Source organism: Oryx dammah, unplaced genomic scaffold (genome assembly GCF_014754425.2).
Source record: "Oryx dammah isolate SB20612 unplaced genomic scaffold, SCBI_Odam_1.1 HiC_scaffold_26, whole genome shotgun sequence".
NCBI classification, from domain to species: domain Eukaryota; kingdom Metazoa; phylum Chordata; class Mammalia; order Artiodactyla; family Bovidae; genus Oryx; species Oryx dammah.
The window spans coordinates 72,542,664-72,565,453 of record NW_024070210.1 but is presented as its reverse complement, the minus strand read 5'-3'; the positions used below and the strand labels follow the sequence as shown (position 1 = coordinate 72,565,453).

At 40.4% G+C, this 22,790-nt stretch overlaps 1 protein-coding gene across 2 annotated transcripts in view; it reads left to right on the top strand.

The window, feature by feature from the left end:
• FMN1 (formin 1) overlaps positions 1 to 17,598 on the top strand; it is a 435,492-nt gene extending 417,894 nt beyond the window's left edge. For both annotated transcript variants that reach the window (XM_040226990.1, XM_040226989.1), the window contains 2 exons: positions 15,522 to 15,606; positions 16,773 to 17,598. In XM_040226990.1, coding sequence (XP_040082924.1) covers positions 15,522 to 15,606; positions 16,773 to 16,817 — 130 coding nt within the window. In that variant the 3' untranslated portion in view covers positions 16,818 to 17,598. The remainder of the gene's footprint in view (positions 1 to 15,521; positions 15,607 to 16,772) is intronic.
• The last annotated feature ends 5,192 nt before the right edge of the window (positions 17,599 to 22,790 follow it).

Here is a 22,790-nt window from a genome sequence, read left to right as displayed (position 1 = left end):
CAGTGTCTCTTGTTTTTTTTCTCCTAAAGGGAAACCATAAAAATAGCACTTTATTATAATAGCACTTTACTTATAGAAGAAGGTGTCCCTAATAATGACTGGTAAGGCCAACCCACCTTGGGAAGCCAGACTGGCAAGACATTTATTTAGAAGCATGATCTTCAGTAGGTGCCAATACCTTTTCCATCCCACAAAAACCTTATCCACCCCTCAAAGAGGTCCAGGCTGGAATTTACGAGGCCACAGACAAGGTAATGTTTTTCTCACGTTCCTTTGCTGATCATGTTCTTCTGTGTATTTCAGAATAGCCACCAGAATGAAGAGCTCTCATACTTGGTAGATTGTGGTTCACATGTTTTTGAAGTTTAGCATAAGCCTAGTGACATAGTTGTTTGGATCTTTAGCTTTTATTATCCTGTCTTTCTGGGTGTTATTCACGGCAGCACACTGACTCAGACACCCATTACTAAACATACTGGCACTCAGAGCCTGCTGTGTTCCCTTTCTAGACTTTTTTGACCTCTTTAGTGATGAGTGATATTAAGTCTTCTTTAAACAGGTTTACTTTACAGCTTGGTCAGATTTCATGCTTTTACCAACATGCATTTCAATTTCATGAACTATGTTCCTGTAATGCCGCTCTTTCCTTTGCCTTCATCCACCCATGTTCCCAAAGCCATTGACTTTGAAAATCTTCAGTGAGGATGTGTAGATGGTGTGTGTCATGCAGTGGTTAATGTTTCTAGGTCACACCATCCTGGACGGATAACAGAGCTTCCTCTTTGAAGCTAGCGGCACTATAAGTAAAATTGTACCCCTGTAATCCTGCATCACTTCCTCAGTCCCATTGTAAACATTACAAGAGTTGAATGAGTTATTAACAAGTATGTCCTACTAATATCACCAGACTATCTATTTTCTACTTGCTGAAATGAATTCATCATCATCTAGAGAATTTCTAACAAATCACACCAACAAGTGTTTAAAACAAAATGGTAATTTGTGGGAGCCATCTACCTGTTTTTTTTTTTCATTCTTTTGGAGCAGTTCTAGGTTTTCAACGAAATTGAGAGATAGGTGGATTTCCTACAGAGATTTCCCGTGTATCCTCCTGTCCCCACACATGCATAGCTTCCTCCATTATCAACGTCACTCATCATAATGACATTTTTTTTTTTTTTACCAAAGATGAATATATTGACACACCATAACTACCCAGAGTCCATAGTTTTTAGCTTAGGGCTCACCGGTAGTGTTGTCCATTTTCTGAGTTTTGACAAATTGTGTAGTAATATAATCTATTATAACATCTGACATCATACAGATTGCTTTTCACTGTGCTAAAACTCCTCTGTGCTTTGTCTATTCGGATCTCCTTGCCCCACAGCCACTCATCTTTTTATTGTCTCCATGGTTTTGCCTTTTCTGGAACATTTACTCATTTTTAAGTACTGAAATTAACCCCACTCTTTAGAGTATAGATTTCAACCTAAGCTATGATTTGAGATCAGTTATGTCCAGACACCAGTGAGTTGCCTATGTGACTTTTTAAATTAAAAATATAACCTAGGTTTATACATAAGAGTTATTCAGAGGTTAATAGGCTGACAGTCTTGTTACAATTCAGACAGTTATTTGTAATGGGAAAGAAAGGAAACAGAGAAGTACAGATGACCCAAAGAAAATGTTAATTGCAGTCAATTAAATTGGAAGGAATCTTAGGGTATAATCTGTTGGATTCATTTCATCTCCAGTCTAAGGTATTAAGAGCAAAGGAAGTGAACAGAAATTGAAAAGTAGAATAGGGCTGAAATCAGGAAGATCAGTTAAATTTTCCAGCACAAAAACACAAAGAAAATGGATCATAATGAAATGTAATGTCTTTATTACAGGGAAGTAAGTGGATGCTCCCATGGACACTTAATTTCCCACATTTCAACTCCTCTGAATCTGTCCCCACAATGCCTGTCTGTGAGTCTTTGTCAGAGGCTGTTGATCTTCCAGGCTTAGAACATTTCTGGAAAGTATCAAGCAGGGGAGAGTGCAGAACTGGCTGTGTTTTGATTTTTAAAGCTTTGATATTTTATTAAGGCCCCAAAGCTGGAATCTGGTGACTATGGCTGTCAGAGGAATCATTCTTTGGAGAGGCCTTGTCTTCTTAATCAGCTTTTTATCTCCCAGAGATCCCTGGACAGTTCTTTAAGAAGAAGACTTCTCTTGGCTCTCATTCTCCTGGACAAGAAGGTCATTTTTTCCCCTTTCTCCCAGGAGATTCAGTGGGTTCCACTGAGTTCCATACATTAGGGTTTTCCAACTTTTTATTTGTTTAAGAGCTTTTTTTTAATACAAATGAAAACATTCATGGAACCTCAATATATTAAATAAAATTTTCTGGTTGAAGCAGTCTTGCAGATGCTGGGGTTAAAGAGAATCCTTAACTTTTCCTTCTTTTCCTGAGGCACCTTTGCTGAGTTTTAAGGTATTTTGGAAGACAGTTTGAAAATGCTGCTCTAAGTCATTGGTTATTCCATTAGTGACATGGAGTATGAAACAGCCTAACACTCTACCCCATCTCCTGTATCTCATTTACTTCTTGGTTGGCTCGTATGCCCAATCCCTATGGTTAAAAATGAAGGCACGTCTGTTATTATAAAGTTCAGGACGATTTCAATGTATTCTGCCTCGTACATTGTGAACCAATGAAAAATTAGATGTCAAAAGAATAAAGACATCTTCTTCAGTCTCACAGAAGTCTGGGTTCTGAGTTGGTTTCGTTCAGCTGCAGGAATACACATCTAGCCTGTAGAAACTCCAAAGTATGCCATTTTAAGATCTCCCAGAAAAGGAGGCTGTAGTGTGGAGAATCTGAGCCTTTGAATGGAAAAACATATCACTCTTTGGAATGCAGTTCCCTCAACTGCCTTGTCATCCCAGCTGTCTGATGGGTTAAAGAAAAAGTGTGAAATTGTCCATTATTCAGATCTTTTCATTTAGGATGGAATAATATTTTCTTGGCGCTTTCTACATGGAAGCAAAATTTCCTCTGCAACCAAGGAGTAGAAACAGAATTCCCTCCCCAACTATCCAAGGTTGTGAATTATTTCTATGGAATTAAGACTGAGCAGGACTGTCAGAGGACACATGTCACCGCCCTGTCTCATATTCACGTCTTTCCCCAGTAACCTTTGACAGCAACTGAAATTTACTGGGGCCCTCAATAAGTCTCTAGAGATACATTATAACAAGAAGGAAGAAAAGGTTTTCAAAAATCAATTTTACTAAAGCATTTGTAAATTCAAAGTAGTTCTTTTCTTTCTCTAACTTGTTTGTATGTTTTTCTCCCTATATTTCAGATTTTTTTTAGAGGATGTGAGATGTAATCTTTGAAATCAAGTCTAGGTATTCTCCTATGAGTAATCATGAGCAACTGTGTGTGATAGTCTAAATATTTAGACAAGAAACAAAAATAGAACCAAGATCTAGGCCAGGACCAAAAATAAGTCCATGAGCAGTGGAGCTGGGGAGGTTAGAAATTGTCTAACCAATTCTTTGACTGAATGCAAAAAAGTTCTTACCTCGTAAGTGAGAAAGGCAGATGCCAGACTTGGGAAAAGTTGTATAACCTCACGGAGCCTCAATCTCCTTGGGGACAAAACAGTGTGGATACTTTCAGGAATCCTGGAATGTGTACATAATCTAATATGTATAAATATTTAGCACATTTGGGTGGCCTTGAGCATCCTTTCCTTTTCCGTATGTAGGACTCAACCAGCTAGATTTACTGGAGCTAGATTTTTAAATGCTTTTATGTGTTATTTTTTTTTCCCCAAAGCTAAATGCAGAAAATAATTTTTCTACAACTTCTGGGGATTTACTAAACAGTTAGGCTTGTTTAAGGAAGGGGGTAAAAACTGTCAGTGCAAGTCATTTGTCACCTAGACATTTGCTAACAACTGACTGGTGCATGGCACTGCTGAGTGTGGGATCAGGGAGGACACTCAGATATGCAGAAGGCATAATGACTGTCCTCAAGTGGTTCCAGTAGTTTAAGGGAAATAAGACACCTCTACAGTCCTAAGAGGAAAGGTTCCTAAGTGCCTTAAGAGAGGGGCAAAGTGCCCCTTTGCTTGAGAAAAGAGCAATTACTTCTGACTAAGAGAGATGAAGGAAGCTTTCATGACGCTGGCACTTAAGCTGGGACTAGAAGAATGGGAGGAATTTGAACACATGGAAGTGAGTAAAAAAGTCATCGAGGGAACAGTCCGAGCGAGATGCAGGGGAGAGAAGAGCCTGGGTACAAAGAAGAGTGAGAAGTTTGACCAGGACGGGAACACATGGAGTGAAGTGAAGGAAAGGATGCTTGATAAGGAATCATAGATAATATGTTTCTTCAGTTTTCATAGCAATTGTGCTCTTTAGGTGTGATATTATTTCCACTTTAAAAAAATATTTTCTTTGGCCTGCTAGATCTTAGTTTCCCAACCAGGGATCAAAACTGCACCCCCTGCAGTGGAAGCCCCGAGTCTTAACCACTGGCCCTCCAGGAAAGTCCCTATTTCCACTTTTAACAGATGAGGAAATTGAGGCTCTAAAGGGTTAAATGATGTGCCCAAGGATAGTATTAAACTAGATCTGGGTCTGAAAAGTAAGACAGACCAGGAAACTACATTTAAAACAGGAAGAGTGTTGAGTGTCAGAGTAAGGAATTTTCTGGATGCTATACTGTAGTTCTGGCTTCCCTGGTGGCTCGGTGATAAAGAATCCACCTGCCAGTGCAAGAGATGCAGGTTTGATCCCTGGAGAAGGAAACGGCGACCCACTCCAGTCTTCTTGACGGGAGAATTCCATGGACAGAAGAGCCTGCCAGACATCAGTCCTTGGGGTCACAAAAGAGTTGGACACGACTTAGTGACTAAACAACAGCAGCAACATACTATAGTTCAAGCGTCAGCCAGCTACTGCCTGGGGGCCAAACCCACCTCACAGCCTGCTTTTGTAAATCAGTTTCTTAGAACGCAGCATTGCACTGCCGTTCAGTCGCATCATTGTAGGACTCCTTTCATGCTACAACAGTGTAGTCCCAGAGACCCTATGGCTCACAAAGCCTAGAATATTGACTCTCTGGCTCTTTACAGGAAGCCTTTGCTACCCTGGCTGTGGTTGATTTGGCGTCACTGAGACTTTTTTGAGAAGGGCAATGACATTCTTAGAGTGATGTGTTATTCATTGATATCACTTTCCTCAGTAGGATGCATCGGAGGGAACTAGATAATTTCAAAGACTATTTTAGTAATCTAGGCCCTCACCCCTGTGCTCTCAAACTATCACAGTAGCCTTCCAGCAAGTTTCTGACCAAAACGTGGAAGCTGAGAGAGTCCAGGCAGGCAGCAAAAGTGACTAAAGAGTGCCAGGTATGTGCAAACAAGCTGGTAGCTGGCAGCACCTCACAGCCTCAGGGCTGAGCACAGGACGGGCAGTGATGGCAAGTGTTGCAGACTGAGGTGTGGTCACAGTCAAATGCTGCTCAATGTTACCGTACCTTCTAGTTTTCTAAGGGAGGCCAGAACTTTGGATTCTATGTGAAGTCTCTGCATTACCCACGCTAGCTCACATTTGTTTAACCCTCCTGGAGTTGATGGAAACTGGATTTACATTGGTTTAAATCCCCCTTAGCCAATCACACTGCTGGCCTCTTCTCTTTGGTTTCTTCCCACGTGATTACCAGAACACTGATGTTGAAGTGAACTTAGTGTGATCAGTGACAGCAGCTGCTGTCACTTCTTCAGCAGGTATAGGACACTTTGACCAGAGTTTTTAAAGGACATTTTTGAGAGACAGACAGGCAAACTGACCAACCAATTATCAAAAAAAAAATTGATCTCTTGTCAGGTCAAGGCAGTTTTCAAGACCTGCCTACATGCTCTGTTATGACAATATATGTAACATAGCTAGCTGGTCAGAATTTTTAAGTGTTTGTCTCTTAGCATGCATGTATAGGTTTCATGTCATATGATACAAAAACTATTGACAAATAGCCTTGCCCTCCACCATTAACGTTGCCCTCTAATGGAAAGAATATCTAGAGAATCTCATGAGAACTTGTTGGTCTGTATTTTGCAGGATTGGCTTTGAGCATTGTTGTTGTTGTTGGACATGACACTCAGTCATGTCCAACTCTGCGAATCTAAGGACTGCAACACACAGGATTCCCTGTCCATCACCAGAGCTGGCTCAAACTCATGTCCATTAAGTCAGTGATGCCATCCAACCATTTCGTCCTCTGTTGTTCGCTTCTCCTGTCTTCTATCTTTCCCAGCATCAGAGGTTTTTCCTGTGAGTCAGTTCTTTGCATCAAGTGGCCAAAGTATTGTAGCTTTAGCTTTAGCGTCAGTCCTTGCAATGAATATTCAGGACTGATTTCCTTTAGAATGGCCTGGTTTGATCTCCTTGCAGTCCAAGGGACTCTTTAAGAGTCTTCTCCAACACCACAGTTCAAAAGCATCAGTTCTTCGGTCTTCATTATGGTCCAACTCTCACATCCATACATGACTACTGGGGGAAAAAAGAACGTAGCTTTGACTATACAGTCCTTTGTGAGCAAAGTAATGTCCCTGCTCTTTAATATTCCGTCTAGGTGGTCATAGCTTTTCTTCCAAGGAGCAAGCGTCTTTTAATTTCATGGCTGCAGTCACCATCTGCAGTGATTTTGGAGCCCCCAAAAAATAAAGTCTGACACTATTCCATTGTTTCCCCATCTGTTTGCCTTGAAGTGATGGGACCCAATGCCATGATCTTCGTTTTTTGAATGTTGAGTTTTAAGCCAGCTTTTTCACTCTCCTCTTTCACTTTCATCAAGAGGCTCTTTAGTTCCTCTTTGCTTTTTGCCATAAGGGTGGTGTCATTGAGCACTGAGCACTGGTGATGTTATGGTGAAAGAAAGTGACTTTATATTTTCATGGGCCAGAATGGACTTGAATATTTTCCCCTTAACCATTCTTGAGACCTAAGTTTTTACAGTTTGGAGGTTAATGACTTATAATTATTTATTAATTCATTAACTCAGTTTTATGGTCACATACTATATGCCATTTTACAGCATAAAATGTGAAGGAAAGAAGGTGAAGTCCTATCCCCTGCTTTTGAGAAGCTCTGGTCTTGTGTAACAGCAGGTGCATAACATGATTGCAACACAGTGAAATAAATTAACCTTGACAGGAGGTATGAACTTGATCCAACCAGATTTCTTTCTTTTTGTAATAAATGTGCCGTGGAAAAAAATGATTGGAAAACATTCTGTTTTATTAATAAAATAACCTTAAATGTCCTAGAAAGTCTTAGACAGGACCAACCTTATAATTTATAGGGCTCCTTGTTCAAAAACTGGGAATCTCAAGAACATGGTGGGAGTCCATTGAATGAAGAAGCCCCATGCAACTGTGCATGTGTGTGCCCAGGCAGCCTCGAGGGCTCAGCAAAAACTTCAGATGAGCAGTATTTTAAGGAAGTAAAGGATTTTTTAAAAAATTTGTTCTGTAGGTCTCTTTATGGCATGTAAATGTGTGCCAGCCTCTGTATCAAGGGCTAGGAACACAGCCATAAAAATGATAGCCACCATCTCTACCTTCATGTATCTTATTGTCTAGCTGGGAGATTTGTATGTGATAATTTTCCTTAATTGTCCCATTGTGTCTTAATTACATTCTCAGAAAAGTATTTAAATGGCCAGTAAGTCTTGCTTTTTCTTTATACTTTTAATTATATAGAATACTTTGAAAATATAATCCTTCCATGTATAAATATAGAATTTTCCTATAAGGAACAATGTTATTTTGGTTATGAGATAAACAAGGTTAATGTGAAAAAATATATTTACTCATAAATTCTATAATTTGAAATGTAAATTTTATTTATGATACTTACATCAGAGAAACTTGGGGAAATTGTGAGGAAAGTTACATAAAAATATCTACTTCTGCTTTATTGACTACACCAAAGCCTTTGACTGTGTGGATCACAACAAACTGTGGAAAATTCAAGAGATGGGAATACCAGACCACCATACCTGCCTCCTGAGAAATCTGTATGCAGGTCAAGAAGCAACAGTTACAACTGAACATGGAACAACAGACTGGTTCCAAATCAGGAAAGGAGTGCATCTGTCACCCTGCTTATTTAACTTCTATGCAGAGTGCATCATGCGAAATGCCGGGCTGAATGAAGCACAAGCTGGAATCAAGACTGCCGTGAGAAATAAGAGTAACCTCAGATATGCAAATGACACTACCCTTATGGCAGAAAGCAAAGAGGAACTGAAGAGCCTCTTGATGAAAATGAAAGAGAGTGAAAAAGTTCACTTAAAGCTCAACATTCAGAAAACTAGGATCATGGCATCCAGTCCCATCACTTCATGGCAAATAGATGGGGAAATAGTGGCTGACTTTATTTTCTTGGGTTCCAAAATCACTACAGATGGTGATTGCAGCCATGAAATTTAAAGACGCTTACTCCTTGGAAGGAAAGTTATGACCAACCTAGACAGCATATTAAAAAGCAGAGACATTACTTTGCCAACAAAGGTCCATCTAGTCAAAGCTATGGTTTTTCCAATAATCATGAATGGATGTGAGAGTGGTACTATAAAGAAACCTGAGTGCAAAAGAATTGGTGCTTTTGAACTGTGGTGTTGGAGAAGACTCTTGAAGAGTCCCTTGGACTGCAAGGAGATCCAACCAGTCCATCCTAAAGGAGATCAGTCCCGGGTATTCATTGGAAGGACTAATGTTGAAGCTGAAACACCAATCCTTTGGCCACCTGATGCGAAGAGCTGACTCATTGGATAAGACCCTGATGCTGGGAAAGATTGAAGGTGGGAGAAAAAGGGAACAACAGAGGATGAGATGGTTGGATGGCATCACTGACTCGATGGAGTTGAATTTGAGTAAGCTCCGAAACTTGGTAATGGACAGGGAGGCCTGGCATGCTGCAGTTCATGGGGTCACAAAGAGTTGGACACAACTGAGCAGAACTGAACTGATTTATTTGGTTGAGAAACGTATGTCATGTCTCCATCAAAGTATAGCTTCTCATTATGACTTTTAAAATTTGTGTTCAGATCAGAAAAAGTTGAGGTGAGTTCCTTGGTTTGCTGAATCTCTGGATAATAGCATTAGTTGATTCAGTTTGCTTTCAGAACACATGTAAATAATATTATTGCAAGATAGTATTTAGCCAGCAGCTCCATTAGTATTATTTATAGTCAGAAACTATTGTCATGCATTCTTCAGGAGTTGCTTTATCTCTGTGATGGAAGATTCCATTATGGTTATCCTTTATTAGATGTTCAGTTCAGTGGCCCAGTCATGTCTGACTCTTTGCAATCCCATGGACTGCAGCACGCCAGGCCTCCCTGTCCATCACCAACTCCCAGAGTTTACTCAAGTTCATGTCAATTGAGTCAGTAATACCATCCAACCATCTCATCCTCTGTTACCCCCTTCTCCTCCTGTCTTTCCCAGCATCAGGGTCTTTTCCAGTGAGTTGGCTCTTCACATCAAGTGGCCAAAGTATTAGAGCTTCAGCTTCAGCATCAGTCCTTCCAATGAATATTCAGGAATGATTTCCTTTAGGATTGACTGATTAGATCTCCTTGCAGTCCAAGGGACTCTCAAGAGTCTTCTCCAACACCACAGTTCAGAGGCAACAATTCTTTGGCACTCAGCCTTCTTTATGGCCCAACTCTCATCCATACATGACTATTGGAAAAATCATAGCTTTCACTATATGGAGCTTTTTCAGCAAAGCAATGTCTCTGCTTTTTAATACACTATCTAGGTTTTTCATAGCTTTTCTTCCACAGAGCAAGCATCTTTTAATTTCATGGCTGCAGTCACTGTCTGCAGTGATTTTGGAGCACCAAAAACCAAAGTCTACCACTGTTTCCATTTTTTTCTCCATCTATTTTCCATGAAGTGATAGGACTGGATGTCATGATCTTAGCTCTTTAAATGTTGAGTTTTAAGCCAATTTTTCATTCTCCTCTTTCACCTTCAAGAGGCTCTTTTGTTCCTCTTCACTTTCTGCCATTAGGGTGGTGCTACTGCTACTGCTAAGTCGCTTCAGTCGTGTCCGACTCTGTACAACTCCGTAGACAGCAGCCCACCAGGCTCCCCCGTCCCTGGGACTCTCCAGGCAAGAACACCGGAGTGGGGTGCCATTTCCTTCTCCAAAGCATGAAAGTGAAAAGTGAAAGTGAAGTCGCTCAGTCGTGTCTGACTCTTCACAACCCCATCAGGCTCCTCAGTCCATGGGATTTTTATCATCTGCATATCTGAGGTTATTGATATTTCTCCTGGAAATCTTGATTCCAGCTTGTGATTCATCCAGCCAGGTATTTTTCTTGATGTACTCTGCATATAAGTTAAATAAGCAGGGTGATGATATACAGCCTTGATGTACTCCTTTCATGATTTTGAACCAGTCCATTGTTCCATGTCCAGTTCTAACTGTTAATTCTTGTCCTGCATACAGGTTTCTCACGAGGCAGGTAAGGTGGTTTGGTATTCCCATCTCTTGAAGAATTTTCCACAGTTTGTTGTGATCCACACAGTCAAAGGCTTTAGCATAGTCAATGAAGTTTTTCAGAAGTTTTTCTGAAATTCCCTTGTTTTTTCTATGATCCAACGGATGTTGGCAGTTTGATCTAGATATGTTAATTAATTTAATCCTCATAGTAACACCGTGTAATTAATGTTATGTATATATGATTGTTGTTTTTTTGTTTGTTTGGGGGCTCCCCTGTGTGGCTAAGGCTGTAAAGAATCTGCCTTCAATGCACAATACCCAGGTTTGATCCCTGAGTTGGGAAGATCCTGAAGAAAGGAATGGCTGTGCCCTCCAGTATTCTTGCCCGGAGAATTCCATGGACGGAGGAGCCCAGTGGGCTATAGTCCATGGGGTCAGACATGACCATGCAGCTAACACACACACACACACACACACACACACATACACATATGATGCATATGTATATCATGCCATTTTATATATAAAGAAACTGAAAGTTGATTAACTCACTTCAAGTTGTCTAATAACTGGCAGAGTTGGAGTTAAAAATCAAGCCTCGCTGATGCTGAAGCTACTTTGCACCAAGCTTTGATTCTTCTCAGTCCTTTCTGATTTTCTAGAGTGCCCTGTGAAAGGGAGACATCATAATTGAATGAAAATCTTTAGAGAAAAGCAAGATAGAATCACCGAGATCGGAATTGTCCTCAGAAACCTGGGGTGTGCATGAGAACCTCAGTCTACAGAACAGTCACAGAGCAATAGGAAATGGTTAGCAGTGGGAACAGAACATTAAGTTATCCCCCAGTTTACTAATTCCTTTTCCAATCACCATCCCCCACCCCCGATACTGAGAGAACATGGAAAGTGATTGCAGAGCTACTAAGAAATACGGTAATCGAGGGAGGCAATGCTGAGCCTGGATCATGGTAGAAGACCACTTCCGGAAGAAGAGATCAGAATTCTAAGACGAAAAGGAACTAGTTAAGCAAAAGATGACCCTCAGATTTCCTAAAAGTTAAGGAGCCGCAGGAGGAATAGTAATTCCAAGCGATTCCATTGGAATTGAGATTAAAGGATGAACAATAGGTGCTTTTGTTGAAAACAAATCTTGCTGGAGAAAACCAAAGAAAGAAGGTGCTACAAGCCATGGCCTCCTCTTGATTGCAGATCCCTTACTGATTGGTCTCCAATGCAGTCTGAACAGGATTTGCTCCTTCTAGTACATTCTTTTCTTATGTGAGTATGGTGACAGTTACTGCTGCAAGCAGAAAAGTTTAGTAGGCAGTGTGGTATATTTGTCAGACCTATGCCAGAGCTTGTTCTCACGGCAGCTCTGCAGATGCATTTCTTGGGTTACATAATTCATTGCTCATCTTTGTCTCATTTTTCTTTTCTGATGCACAAGTCAGCATGTTGAATTCATTGAACTAACTTGTGTATGTGGGCAGGGAGGTTGGATTATGAAGTGTGTATTTCAAACAAATTGTGCAAAATTAAGTAACAAGCTAAGGCACTCAGCCACTTCTTCATTATTAAGCAAGTATGGGATTAGTAATGAGTGAAAGATTCAGATTTGAGGCCCTGAAAAAAAGCATGTTCATTTTTTTATGTCTTTGATTTGAAGACATTTTAAAAACACAGACATTTAAAACAAAGACATTCAAAACCATAAAATATTTTTTCAGAAAATTTTAAGTAAACATATTAAAGATAACACAACACACCCATATTCCCACCACCTAGAATTGTTAACATTTTGCCACGTATTCTTTAAGGTTTTATAATTGAAAATGAAATATTGTGGATAAAAATGGAATTCTGTTTGACATTTGTTGTTCAGTCGCTAAGTTGTGTCTGACTCTTCGCAACCCCGTGGACTGCAGCACGCCAGGCTTCCCTGTCCTTCACTGTCTCTAGAAGTTTCCTCAAACTTATGTCCATTGAGGCAGTGAAACCATCCAGCCATCTCATCCTCTGCCACCCTCGTCTCCTTTAGACATACTGCCTCCCAAAGTCATTCTCTTCTTCTGTCTTTCTAGCAATAACTTCTATCATGAAATTAGTCTCTTTGCAGTCTGCATTTAAGTATAAATAGATGTTTACATACAGGTGCAGGCATCTGTGAACAGTGTTTTGTGGGCACTGCTCCCCAGCATTTACACAAGGTAGCATAACGCACACACAGTAACAGTAGTAGTGAACTCATGTGGTGTGATTACACTGTGCCTGGAGCAGCACTTTCTCAGTCCTTTCAATGACTCAACATAGCCCGCACTGTTGTATCTCCTATTCTAGGTGCACAGAGAGGTCACTTGCCCAGGGTCACACAGCTAATAAGTAGTGGGGCTGAGAATTAATCCCACAGTCCGGCTCTGGAGTTGAGCACTTGACCACCAGGCTAGATGGCCTCTTCACTCTCTCACCCTGCAGAGTTTGTCACTCTTTCAATATCATGTTTCTAATATCCACAATGGTCGTTCACAGATTTCGTTTATTCATTTTCACAGTTTTACCGTACTCTGTTAAATGAATATAATCACTGTGCTTGGGCTTTCCAGATGGCTCAGTGGTAAAGAATCTGCCTGCCAATGCAGGAGATGCAAAGACTCCAGTTCAGTCCCTGGGTCGGGAAGATCCCCTGGAATAGGCAGTGGTAACTCACTCCAGTATTCTTGCTAGAGAATTCCATGGACAGAGGATCCTGGTGGGCTACAGTCCGTGGGGTCGCAAAGAGTTGGACACGACTGAGCACACACACAACACAGTGCTTAAGACCTATAAAATGCAAACAGTGAAAGTTCTGTCTCACAGGGTTGCTGGGAGAATTGAATGGCTTAATTCAAATAAAGCAGGGAGACGAGTACCTAGCAGAGAGTAGCACCCTGTAAATGTCAGCTGTTACTGTTTGCTCTTATCATCTATCCTGTATCCTCTTGAACCTGATTATTAGGTTGTTTCAATTTTTCATTATTGCATACATTGCAACAATGAAAGCCCTGTGTCTAATTATAAAATTTTCTTTTGGGTATCTCCCTAGAAGAGGAACTGATAGCTCATAGGGTATGTATGCATTCAGTTTCACTTGATGCTGCCAAAGCTTGCTGTGTACATTCACACACCCTCATACATGTTTTGGGTTCTATCACCCATTATTGTCCTCAATGTCAGTTGACATTCTCTGTTAGATTTGCCAATCTGATGGTTGAGAAATACTGCCTTGTTGAATTGATAAGCTGAGTAAGAAATAATGTCATGTTGTGGAATTGGGTTTTTTATAACAACTTTATCGAGATATGATTCACATGCTGTAAAATTTACCCTTTTGAAAGTGTTCAATTCAGTGGTTTTCCATATATTCACAAGGATCTGCAACCATCACTGATAGCTAGTTTTAGGAGAAACCCCTTATTCATTAGTAGTCACTCCTACCTCTCTACTGCCCCCAGCCCCTGGCATTGCTAATCTACTTCATGTTTCTTTTATTTGCCTACTCTGGACATTGCATATAAATGGAATCATATAATATGTGGATTTTTGTAGCTGGCTTCTTTCATTTATCTTAATGAAATGGATTTTTTACGTTCACCCATGATATAGCTTTCATCCAGCAGTTCATTCCTAAATATGGCCCAGTACTTCATTCCTTAAAATATTCTCTTGTGTTAATATACTACCATTTGTTTATTCATTTATCAGCTAATGCAAATTTGGACTGTTTCTACTTTGGCTGTTTTAAATAATTTTAAATAATGCTGGTATAAAAATCCATATGTATATTTTTTATAGACAAATATTTTCATTTTCTTGGGTATACATATATTAATATACCAAGTAGTGGAATTGCTGGGTCATATGCTAACTGTGTGGATAAAAATGGAATTCTGTTTGATGTTTGTTGTTGTTCAGTCACTAAGTTGTGTCTGACTCCATGGACTGCAGCACACCAGGCTTCCCTGTCCTTCACTCTCTCTAGGAGTTTCCTCAAACTTATGTCCATTGAGGCAGTGAAACCATCACTGCCAGTTTAACATTTTGCCCCAACAGTTTAACATCAACCAGTTTAACATTTTGAAAAGCTGCCAAACTGTTTTCCAACATGACTGCACCATTCTCTAGTTCCATCAGCAGTGTATAAGGATTCACATCCTCATCTCCAATGCTTGTTATTGTCTTTCTTTTGAATTCTATCCATCCCTAGGGACTAGAAGTGGTATCTCCTTGTGGTTTTGCTTTGTATTTCTCTGACTGATGATGTCGAGCATCTTTTCATGTGCTTATGAGCCATCTATCTGTCTTTGGAGAAACGTCTAGTCAAATATTTTGCCTGTTTTTTAAGTTGGGTGATTTGTCTTTTTATTTGAGTTTGTAAGCTATCCATGTAATCTGAATGTAAGTCCTTTATCAGATACATGATTTACAAATATTTTCCCCATTCTATAGGTTGTCTTTTGACTTTCTTGATGTGAACTGGTGGATTTTTTTTTTTTTTCTGTGCTACATAGCTTGCAGGATCTTAGTTCTCTAACCAGGGATTGAACCAGAGCCCCTGACAGTGAAAGCACCAAGTCCTAACCACTGGACAGCCAGGGAACTCTCTGGTGGATTTTAATATTCTCAGTTTTGTATGTTTCTCCAAAATTTTAGTTTTTCAGATTGTCTTTATCCTGTCTGCTGAGTGGTTCACAAGCCAGATAGCCTTGGGGTGTGCCCTTAGAATAACAGGGGGTCCATTCAGTATTCCATAGATCCGTTGCTTTGATACCCCAGAGGAGATACCCTCACAGAATCTGAATTTAATCATGAAAAGCACTGGAAAAGCCACCCCTTATATTTCAGACTGCTAACTGATTAACTTAACAGCATTTGGATTTCTATTTAACCTGACCTCTTTCTTCTTTCCTTTTTTCTCCTCTTTTCTTTTCCTCCTCTCTCCTCCCCACTCCCTGTTTTGATTTCAGATTGAAAATGGCTCAGGAATCAGTCAGCAAGTTAACAGCAGAGAAGAAAGTGGAGACAAAGAAAATCAACCCCACGGCTAGTCTGGTGAGATGCATTTTTCATCACAACCTCAAGACTTTTCATTATACCTGAGGTGCACTCAGAAGTGGGCCTAAATTTAAAGGATAAAACCCAGAGGGATGAGTAGTATACATATTCTCAGTTCCCATCCCAGGATACCACATGGTGAGAAAGGACATAGGGGAGGACAGAGTAAGGAGCAAAACGCAGCCCTGTGTGCTCTTCCAGCAAATTCGAACAGGGTCCTTTCTCGATAAACCAAATGTAGTCACTTGCCATTTCACACCCTTGCCCATCACACCTCATACCAGGATTCCCTTCATCTAAAGTACCCTTCTCCTGAACTTGTTGAAGCATTTTACCCTCACCAGTTCCCTTTTCTTGTTAAAGAAAGGGGTAGGGAGTAGCCTCTTTTGATAGTTGGTAAAACTGAAATGCAAAAAGATACAGCCTACCAAGATCACTTCTCAGACTGCTGGCTGATCCCCTGACTGCTCGCCCTAGGATAGAAACTAGCAGACTACTGTTTCTTCCTAGCCTTGAAGGGAAGCTGTCCTCCACAGTCCCACTTGCAATACTGATCTCAAGGAATCTCCATGAAACAGTTGGAATAGCTGAATGGTTAGGAACCCAAGGTATAGAGGTTCAAGCCCCAGCTTAGCCACTTACTAGTTGTATTTTACTAGTTGTGAAGTTACTTCTTTATTCTTCACTAGTACTTTTGCCGGTTGCTTTAAATTCTTTGACCACCTAAGTGGGGTATAAGTGAGATGATTTCTGTTAACCAACAATGATGTTCTCCTAACAACCCCATCAGCAGCTCAGCAAATGTTGAGTGAGAAATGGGGAAATCAGGGCTGTATGACTTCATCAGGGACAGCCATGGTTGGCTTTCAGAGCTCCTACCTGAATGGAAACATTCTGTGCCCATTTGGTGGTGTATTCGGTACACTCATCTTTATATGGTATATCTATATTTTTGGTGGCAGTGGGCTCAACTCAGATTTTTGTCTTCTTCCCTCATTATCCACTGCTCCTTCCCCAGGCCTCTATCCTCTCATTTCTAGGGCATTTGGTACAACTCTATTCAACATCATAGACCAACATTTAAGAAACATATCAAAATTTGAGAAAGGTGAAAATTTAGGAAAAGGAATAATAATAAACTCAATTTTTGTCTCAAATAACAGAAGGAAAGACTGCGTCAGAAGGAAGCTAGTGTGAGCACCAACTAACACAGAGACACAGGAGAACGATGTTGGTGAGGCATAGCACCCGCATGACCCTCTGTAACACCAGTGCTACGAGAAGTCCTCAAAAGATACGTCACTCAATGTTTCTTTTGCTCATCTCTTTCCAAGCACCCTGTGCCTTCTTAAAGAAGCCCCTTGTTAAGCCATAGGAACAATGAAATGCCGCTGAAGAAGTATTTGAGAACTGTTTCTTGTAGAGGTCCAAAGTTTGCTCTGCTACAAGACCAGAGAATTACCAAGATTTTTGAGTTTTTCTTTTTTTTTTTTTTAAATCAGGGACCTCAAGCTTTCTAACCCAAGCATGATACATATAAACTTGTGAAAGAAGAAAAGATGGATTTTTTGTGACAGCTGCCTTGAGCTAGTTCAAGCCTTGATCTTTACAATAATCAAGCCTGCTGGTTTGATTATTGATCTTAATTTTGATTCTATTGCAGCAAGATCCCAAAGCACCCTTCTTGCCAAAAATGTTGAGACTTAACCAGAATTATTTTAAGAGGCCCAAGACTGTATGCCCCACATTCAAGAAATGGTTATTTTTTCGCTGTTTTTCATGTGCTAGAAAGAACAGAACATGGAATTATACATGGATGGAGAAGGAGGTTAAATAGTCATAAACTTCTTTCTGGAGAACAAATTATAATACAGATAGTTGGCATCAATCATATTAGCAAGACCCATTCTTCTGTTTTTGTATCAGTTCATTGAGGTTTCCTAGGCTACTAGGAATTCTCTACCCCTTCTTTTAAAAAAAAAAAACAAACACTATGATAACTGAGCAGCAACAGACTTGGGGTCAAAGCATCCGCTTTGATGAGTGACCCATTATCAGTCAGAGTACATGTCACACCTCAAACCGTCTATGAGTGGCTACCCCATGTTGAACTGCAGCTGAGCTGTACACCAGGTTCTGGGACTGAATATGGTTGGACCTCTCCCACGCAGTGGGAGGCAGTGTCTAGACAGGAGAGCAAATGCTACTTGCAGCTGTTTATCATGACCTTGACTGACAGACATGTGACTTATGGTTGAAGGAGGGAGGGTTAATGTCCCAAAAGAGAGGGTAGTAAAAAAGTTCTTTACATCAAAATGGGAAAAGGTTGATTACATTGATATTGAATGATATTGAATTTTGAGTTCAATAGGTAGTTTTTTCTGACCCTGGAAGCCCGTGTGATTACTGCCTCTAGAATCACAGGAAAACCACCTTGGACCTCTCGCCTGACATTTTTTCCTTAAAGCACTCTCCTGTGCTGTGAGAGGAGAAGAGAGGAGACTTGGGGTGAACTGAGGTAAGGATCAAAGCCTATCAGGTTTCAGTCTTGAAAGGAGAGAGGTCCAAGCTTTCTCCTCCTAACTGAGGGAAGACCATCCAGAGGAGAGTGGAAACCTTAACACCCTTCCCCATCTGCTGGTCATGTGTGAGCTGCCCCTTGCCCCAGCATCTTGCCAGAATCCCTCAACTTGCCAGGTACCTGAGTGTCTACCCAGGACCTGCCTGCTAGTTATCAGCCCCCACGGGGACCCCATAATAGATATAGCCCATTAAAGCAGCACCAGATCCTAATACAATGCCCAGGAATGCAGAGTCAGGATCAAATCTAGTCACAAAGCCATATTCCTGCAGGTGCTAGCCACTCTTTCTAATAATTAAAAAAAAGGAATATAATAACATGGGTTTTTTTTTTTCCCAAAAAAATAAAAGAATGAGACAAGCAAAACAGAAGAGCTGGTAAGAACTTACATAACTAATAGTAGTTGCTTGTGAGCAAGCCTTTCATACTGCTTTCTTTAGATTGTTTTTCTCTTCATTTCCACTTAATGGTGAGGACCTAAGAAATTCCTCAGTTTGAAACAAATCCTACTTACAGCTACCCTGTGCTCTGTTGACATTCCTATTGTTAACAGACAAAAGAAAAAGCACCTGTTTTACCCATGTTCAAGTTGGATTTCATTCTAGTGGACAGACCAGAAATTGGCAGTAAAATAAAACCTTTTCTAAAGAGCAAAGCTTGCCTACCTTTGTTGGGAAAACCTAGTGAGTCCAACATACTGTTAGTGTGTGAAGACACCATGGCAGGATCCCCATGACTCTCACCCAATTTGCATCCTGCTTTAGGTATCTGGACACCCCTCCCAAGTCCGCACATGGACTGCAGTGTGACAGTGCCCTCATTTGTAACTTGACCTGATGCTTGGTAAAAGTTCACAAGACTTTGTCCAAGGTGGACCATCTTAAACAACCCAGAGGCCCTGAGAGAATACCTATCCAAAATGCAGCTGAGCTTGTGTTAACTACAGCAGGTGTCGCTAAACTTTTCGTGAGTAAGTAGTTGGGGTACACTTAGCAGCTTGGGCATGTCTGGCTGTTCTTAGCACAGCCCTGCCTGCACAAGAGGGACAGTGGCCAGTATTTCTACTCTGCATTTAACCAGACATATTTGACTTACTAATCAGACTCAGAGAAACCTTAACTTGTAACAGCATCATCTCTGCCTAGTTAAGATTCATTAAAGCTGAGGACACAGTGAATAGCAGTTCATATTCTTGCATAACCTGCGTAATCATCGAGCACACAAGTATATCATGTATGACATAAAAGCGTTATATAAACATGTTAGGTAAAAAACATAGGCCTATGAAGTATTGAGGATCAAGTGAGGCAGAGGTGTGCTATATGGCTTTTTAACCCAAGAAGAGGCAGTTTATGGGCAGAGGCATGGTGAAGGGAAAAGGTAGCCAAGAAGAATGATATGATGGTAGTCAAGGCCCAGGAGTCACAGGTGATAGACCTGCTGGTCAGAAGTTACCTTTTGAATCCTTGGGTTGATGTCTATGAAATCTCTTTACACATTCATTGCAACTACCCAGGAACTATGAAGAAACAAGTCTGAAATCTGGGAAGTAGAATAAAGGATCCAGTCGTGCTCTTCCATCTTTAAATGTTTTAGCCAAAACAATGGGCAACATGATGAGAAACTGGATGCCAGATTGGACTCTGGTCTCCAGTCCTCTTCTTCCCGGTAAGAATAGTAGACGCTGCACACCTGCTCAGCTGCTCTTAGGCACCTCCTTTTCTCATAAGTACCGTAAGGAAAGGCATTTCCCTAAAAGCTCATATGCTGCTGGTGGAGAAACTAAAGGAAGGAATAAAACTCTGGTAGTATTCAGCAAGGTGAAGAAGTCATTGGTCCAGTTCTTCCAAGACCGTGATCAGATGTATCAAAAGATATGTAAGTGTATTTTTGCTAAAGATTTGCTTATTGGACTGGGATTGCATATCTCTCTCTCTAGATTATATCACCTGCATGGGGAAATTTTAATTTTACTTCTTTGTTAGACATCATATTTTATTTCTGTTTCATTCTTGCCTGGTGTCACTGACATAGATCATTGCACACAGCAGACAGCACCTAGTCAGCCAGAATCTGGAAGGGAATTAGCAGTGCACACCTGTGGGCTCTTTCCCAGTAACCAGGCTGTAACACTGACATGGGAACTTTATTCAGACCGATCATTCTAAATTGGTCTGTTCTGTAGTACTACCGCCCTTGCCAAACAAAGATAAAACGAATTTGGAGCTTTCTGTGTGGAGAGGAAGGAAGAAGTCAAAAAAATATAGCTTTCCCCCCCAAAATCACTGATGCAAATATCAAATATCCAATTCTATAGTTAGTTTAAGTAGTCTAAAAATTGCTAACAAGGACTCCGCTAGATTTGAGCTTCATTTTTCTTTGATCTTGCCCGTTCTCATCATTTTAAAACAAAAAGACCAAAAGGTAGAAGGGGAGAAGAAGCATCAGCAGATTTGGAAGTCGACAAATTAATTAGTTCCTGAATCACAAAAGAAGGACATATTGTGAAACCCAGTGTTGTAGAGGTCCTAAGCATATAAGAATTTGAACAGCTGTGAGGGCTGATGAGTGTGGACAAAGTAAAAGCTCTTAACTGCCCACTTGAGACTTCAGCCTAAACCAGGCAATTTTCAGAGTAGATTCGAGAGAGTGAAGTATTGCTCTGAACAATTTATTTTTGGAAAAATCACATACAAACAGAAGTGGTATGTAAAGAAAGAAGTGTTAGACAATTAAAATTTCCTTTCTCTGATTCTCTTGTAAGAGCAGTTCATAAATGGATGGAACATCCAGAAAACCATGAATACCACACTTCATATACCAGGTTTTCACCATAGAAACACAGCTAAAGAGGGTGGACTGAATAAAGAAATGAACTTTCATTCATGTCAGCTACTTTGTTATCATAAAGAAATCTACAAGAGAAACAAGTCTGTGCAGACAAGTTTACAGTATTTGAAATGAATGTCTAGTTTTTAACTTTTCCAAAATGTAAATAACTTTGTTGAACATATTTCCATTTTCCAGCTATGGAGAGAGACAGTCTGGCTGGTTGGAACCTTGTCTGTTATTGGTGCAGAAATCATTTAAAGGCACCTTTTGGCACAGGCCTTGGCGGGTCTGGCTCCTTGAGACTCGCATAACTGTATTTATAACTCCATTAGTGACTGAATCCAGGCATCACTGGGCTCAGTTACACCGCTATATGTGACTCGGAGGCTCATTTTGTGTCATTTCTGCAAACCCGTCAGTTGTTGACACCTTGTTAGAGGCATTGAAATTTAGTTTCACAGTTCTTCATTTCCCCTCCCAGGGAGCAGGCAATCTACCAGACCTTCCCAGATCAGTGCTTTGCTGGGAAGTAGTGAATTCCAGAGTATTAACATGTCAGACTGGAAGCCAGTTCAGTAGTTTTATTTCTTCCAAGACCCTTAATCAACCCTGTGATATAAACTTAGCATTTGGAAAATTTTTGTAGTTGACAGCTGACCTGGAAATGTGAAGATATGCAAATGTCAGTAAGGTGTCTGTCTCTTAAGTGCCTGTGAGGTTTCTACCAATGAAGAGATTAGCAGGGTAAATCAAGCTGCATTTAGTAGGTCAGACTGTCCTCACTGGAGCTTCGGGATTCATTACCTCTCCACCCCCAGCTTCTCTCTCAGTCATCCTGGTGATAAACAGTAACACAGAGGACCTTTTTCTTCTTGTCCTCCCTTCTCTGATATGATGGTTCACTTTAATCAGAGCTCAAACTCATTCTTGTGTATTATGTCTCTAGAGTACTTGTTCATGAATATCTTCTTCACGCTAATCTGGGAAAGACTGGTTTAATCTCAAGTTTTTATATACAGTGGTAGCTAAAGCTGTTAATTTATTTTACATTCCATCTCATCTAACTTTCTTAATATTTTCTTAAATATACTAAGAATCGTCATTGTAGCTCCTTTTCTGAAAGCTTATTCATAGACTTCTGTGGGCTGTTTTTTTTTTTTTTTTTTAAATGCTTTGTGTGAAATTCAGTAGCACCGGGTGAGCGAAATGCAAAGGAGCCCAATTTCCCACAGCAATTTGGCCGCCTTCTCCAGGGAATAAACAACCTTCTACCACCCTTAAGCTGTTTTGTAGGCTGAGTGTTTGCCTAAATTCTACGTGGGCAGACACCAAGGGGTTCTTCTGTCTTTGAAGCTGTAAGAATGTCTTAAAAGAGAATGAGTACTTCTCCCCATATATAGTGTGAGCTGGCAGTGTTTTGTACTTAGTATATCAAGTAAGAAATCTAATGTTTTCAGGCATGCTTTCCCAGAGGTCTATCAACATCTTTGGCAAAATCATACATACTTTCCTTCTCTGTTCTCTTCTAAGACATGCTTCCATTCTTGTCTCATGAAGCAAATGTATTTTTGTTTATTTATCTGGGCCAGCTTTCTAGAATGAGAGGCTAGTCCCATGGACCACTGAGTATAAAGGAAGTTACCCTCCACTGCCCCATGACATGGTTGATAGGTATGTTTAGGAATGCACAGCTTTCTGGGATCTCTTGGGATGGATTTTTGAATTCCAGCTTTCCATGAAGTATATAAAATTGGGTACATAGCATACA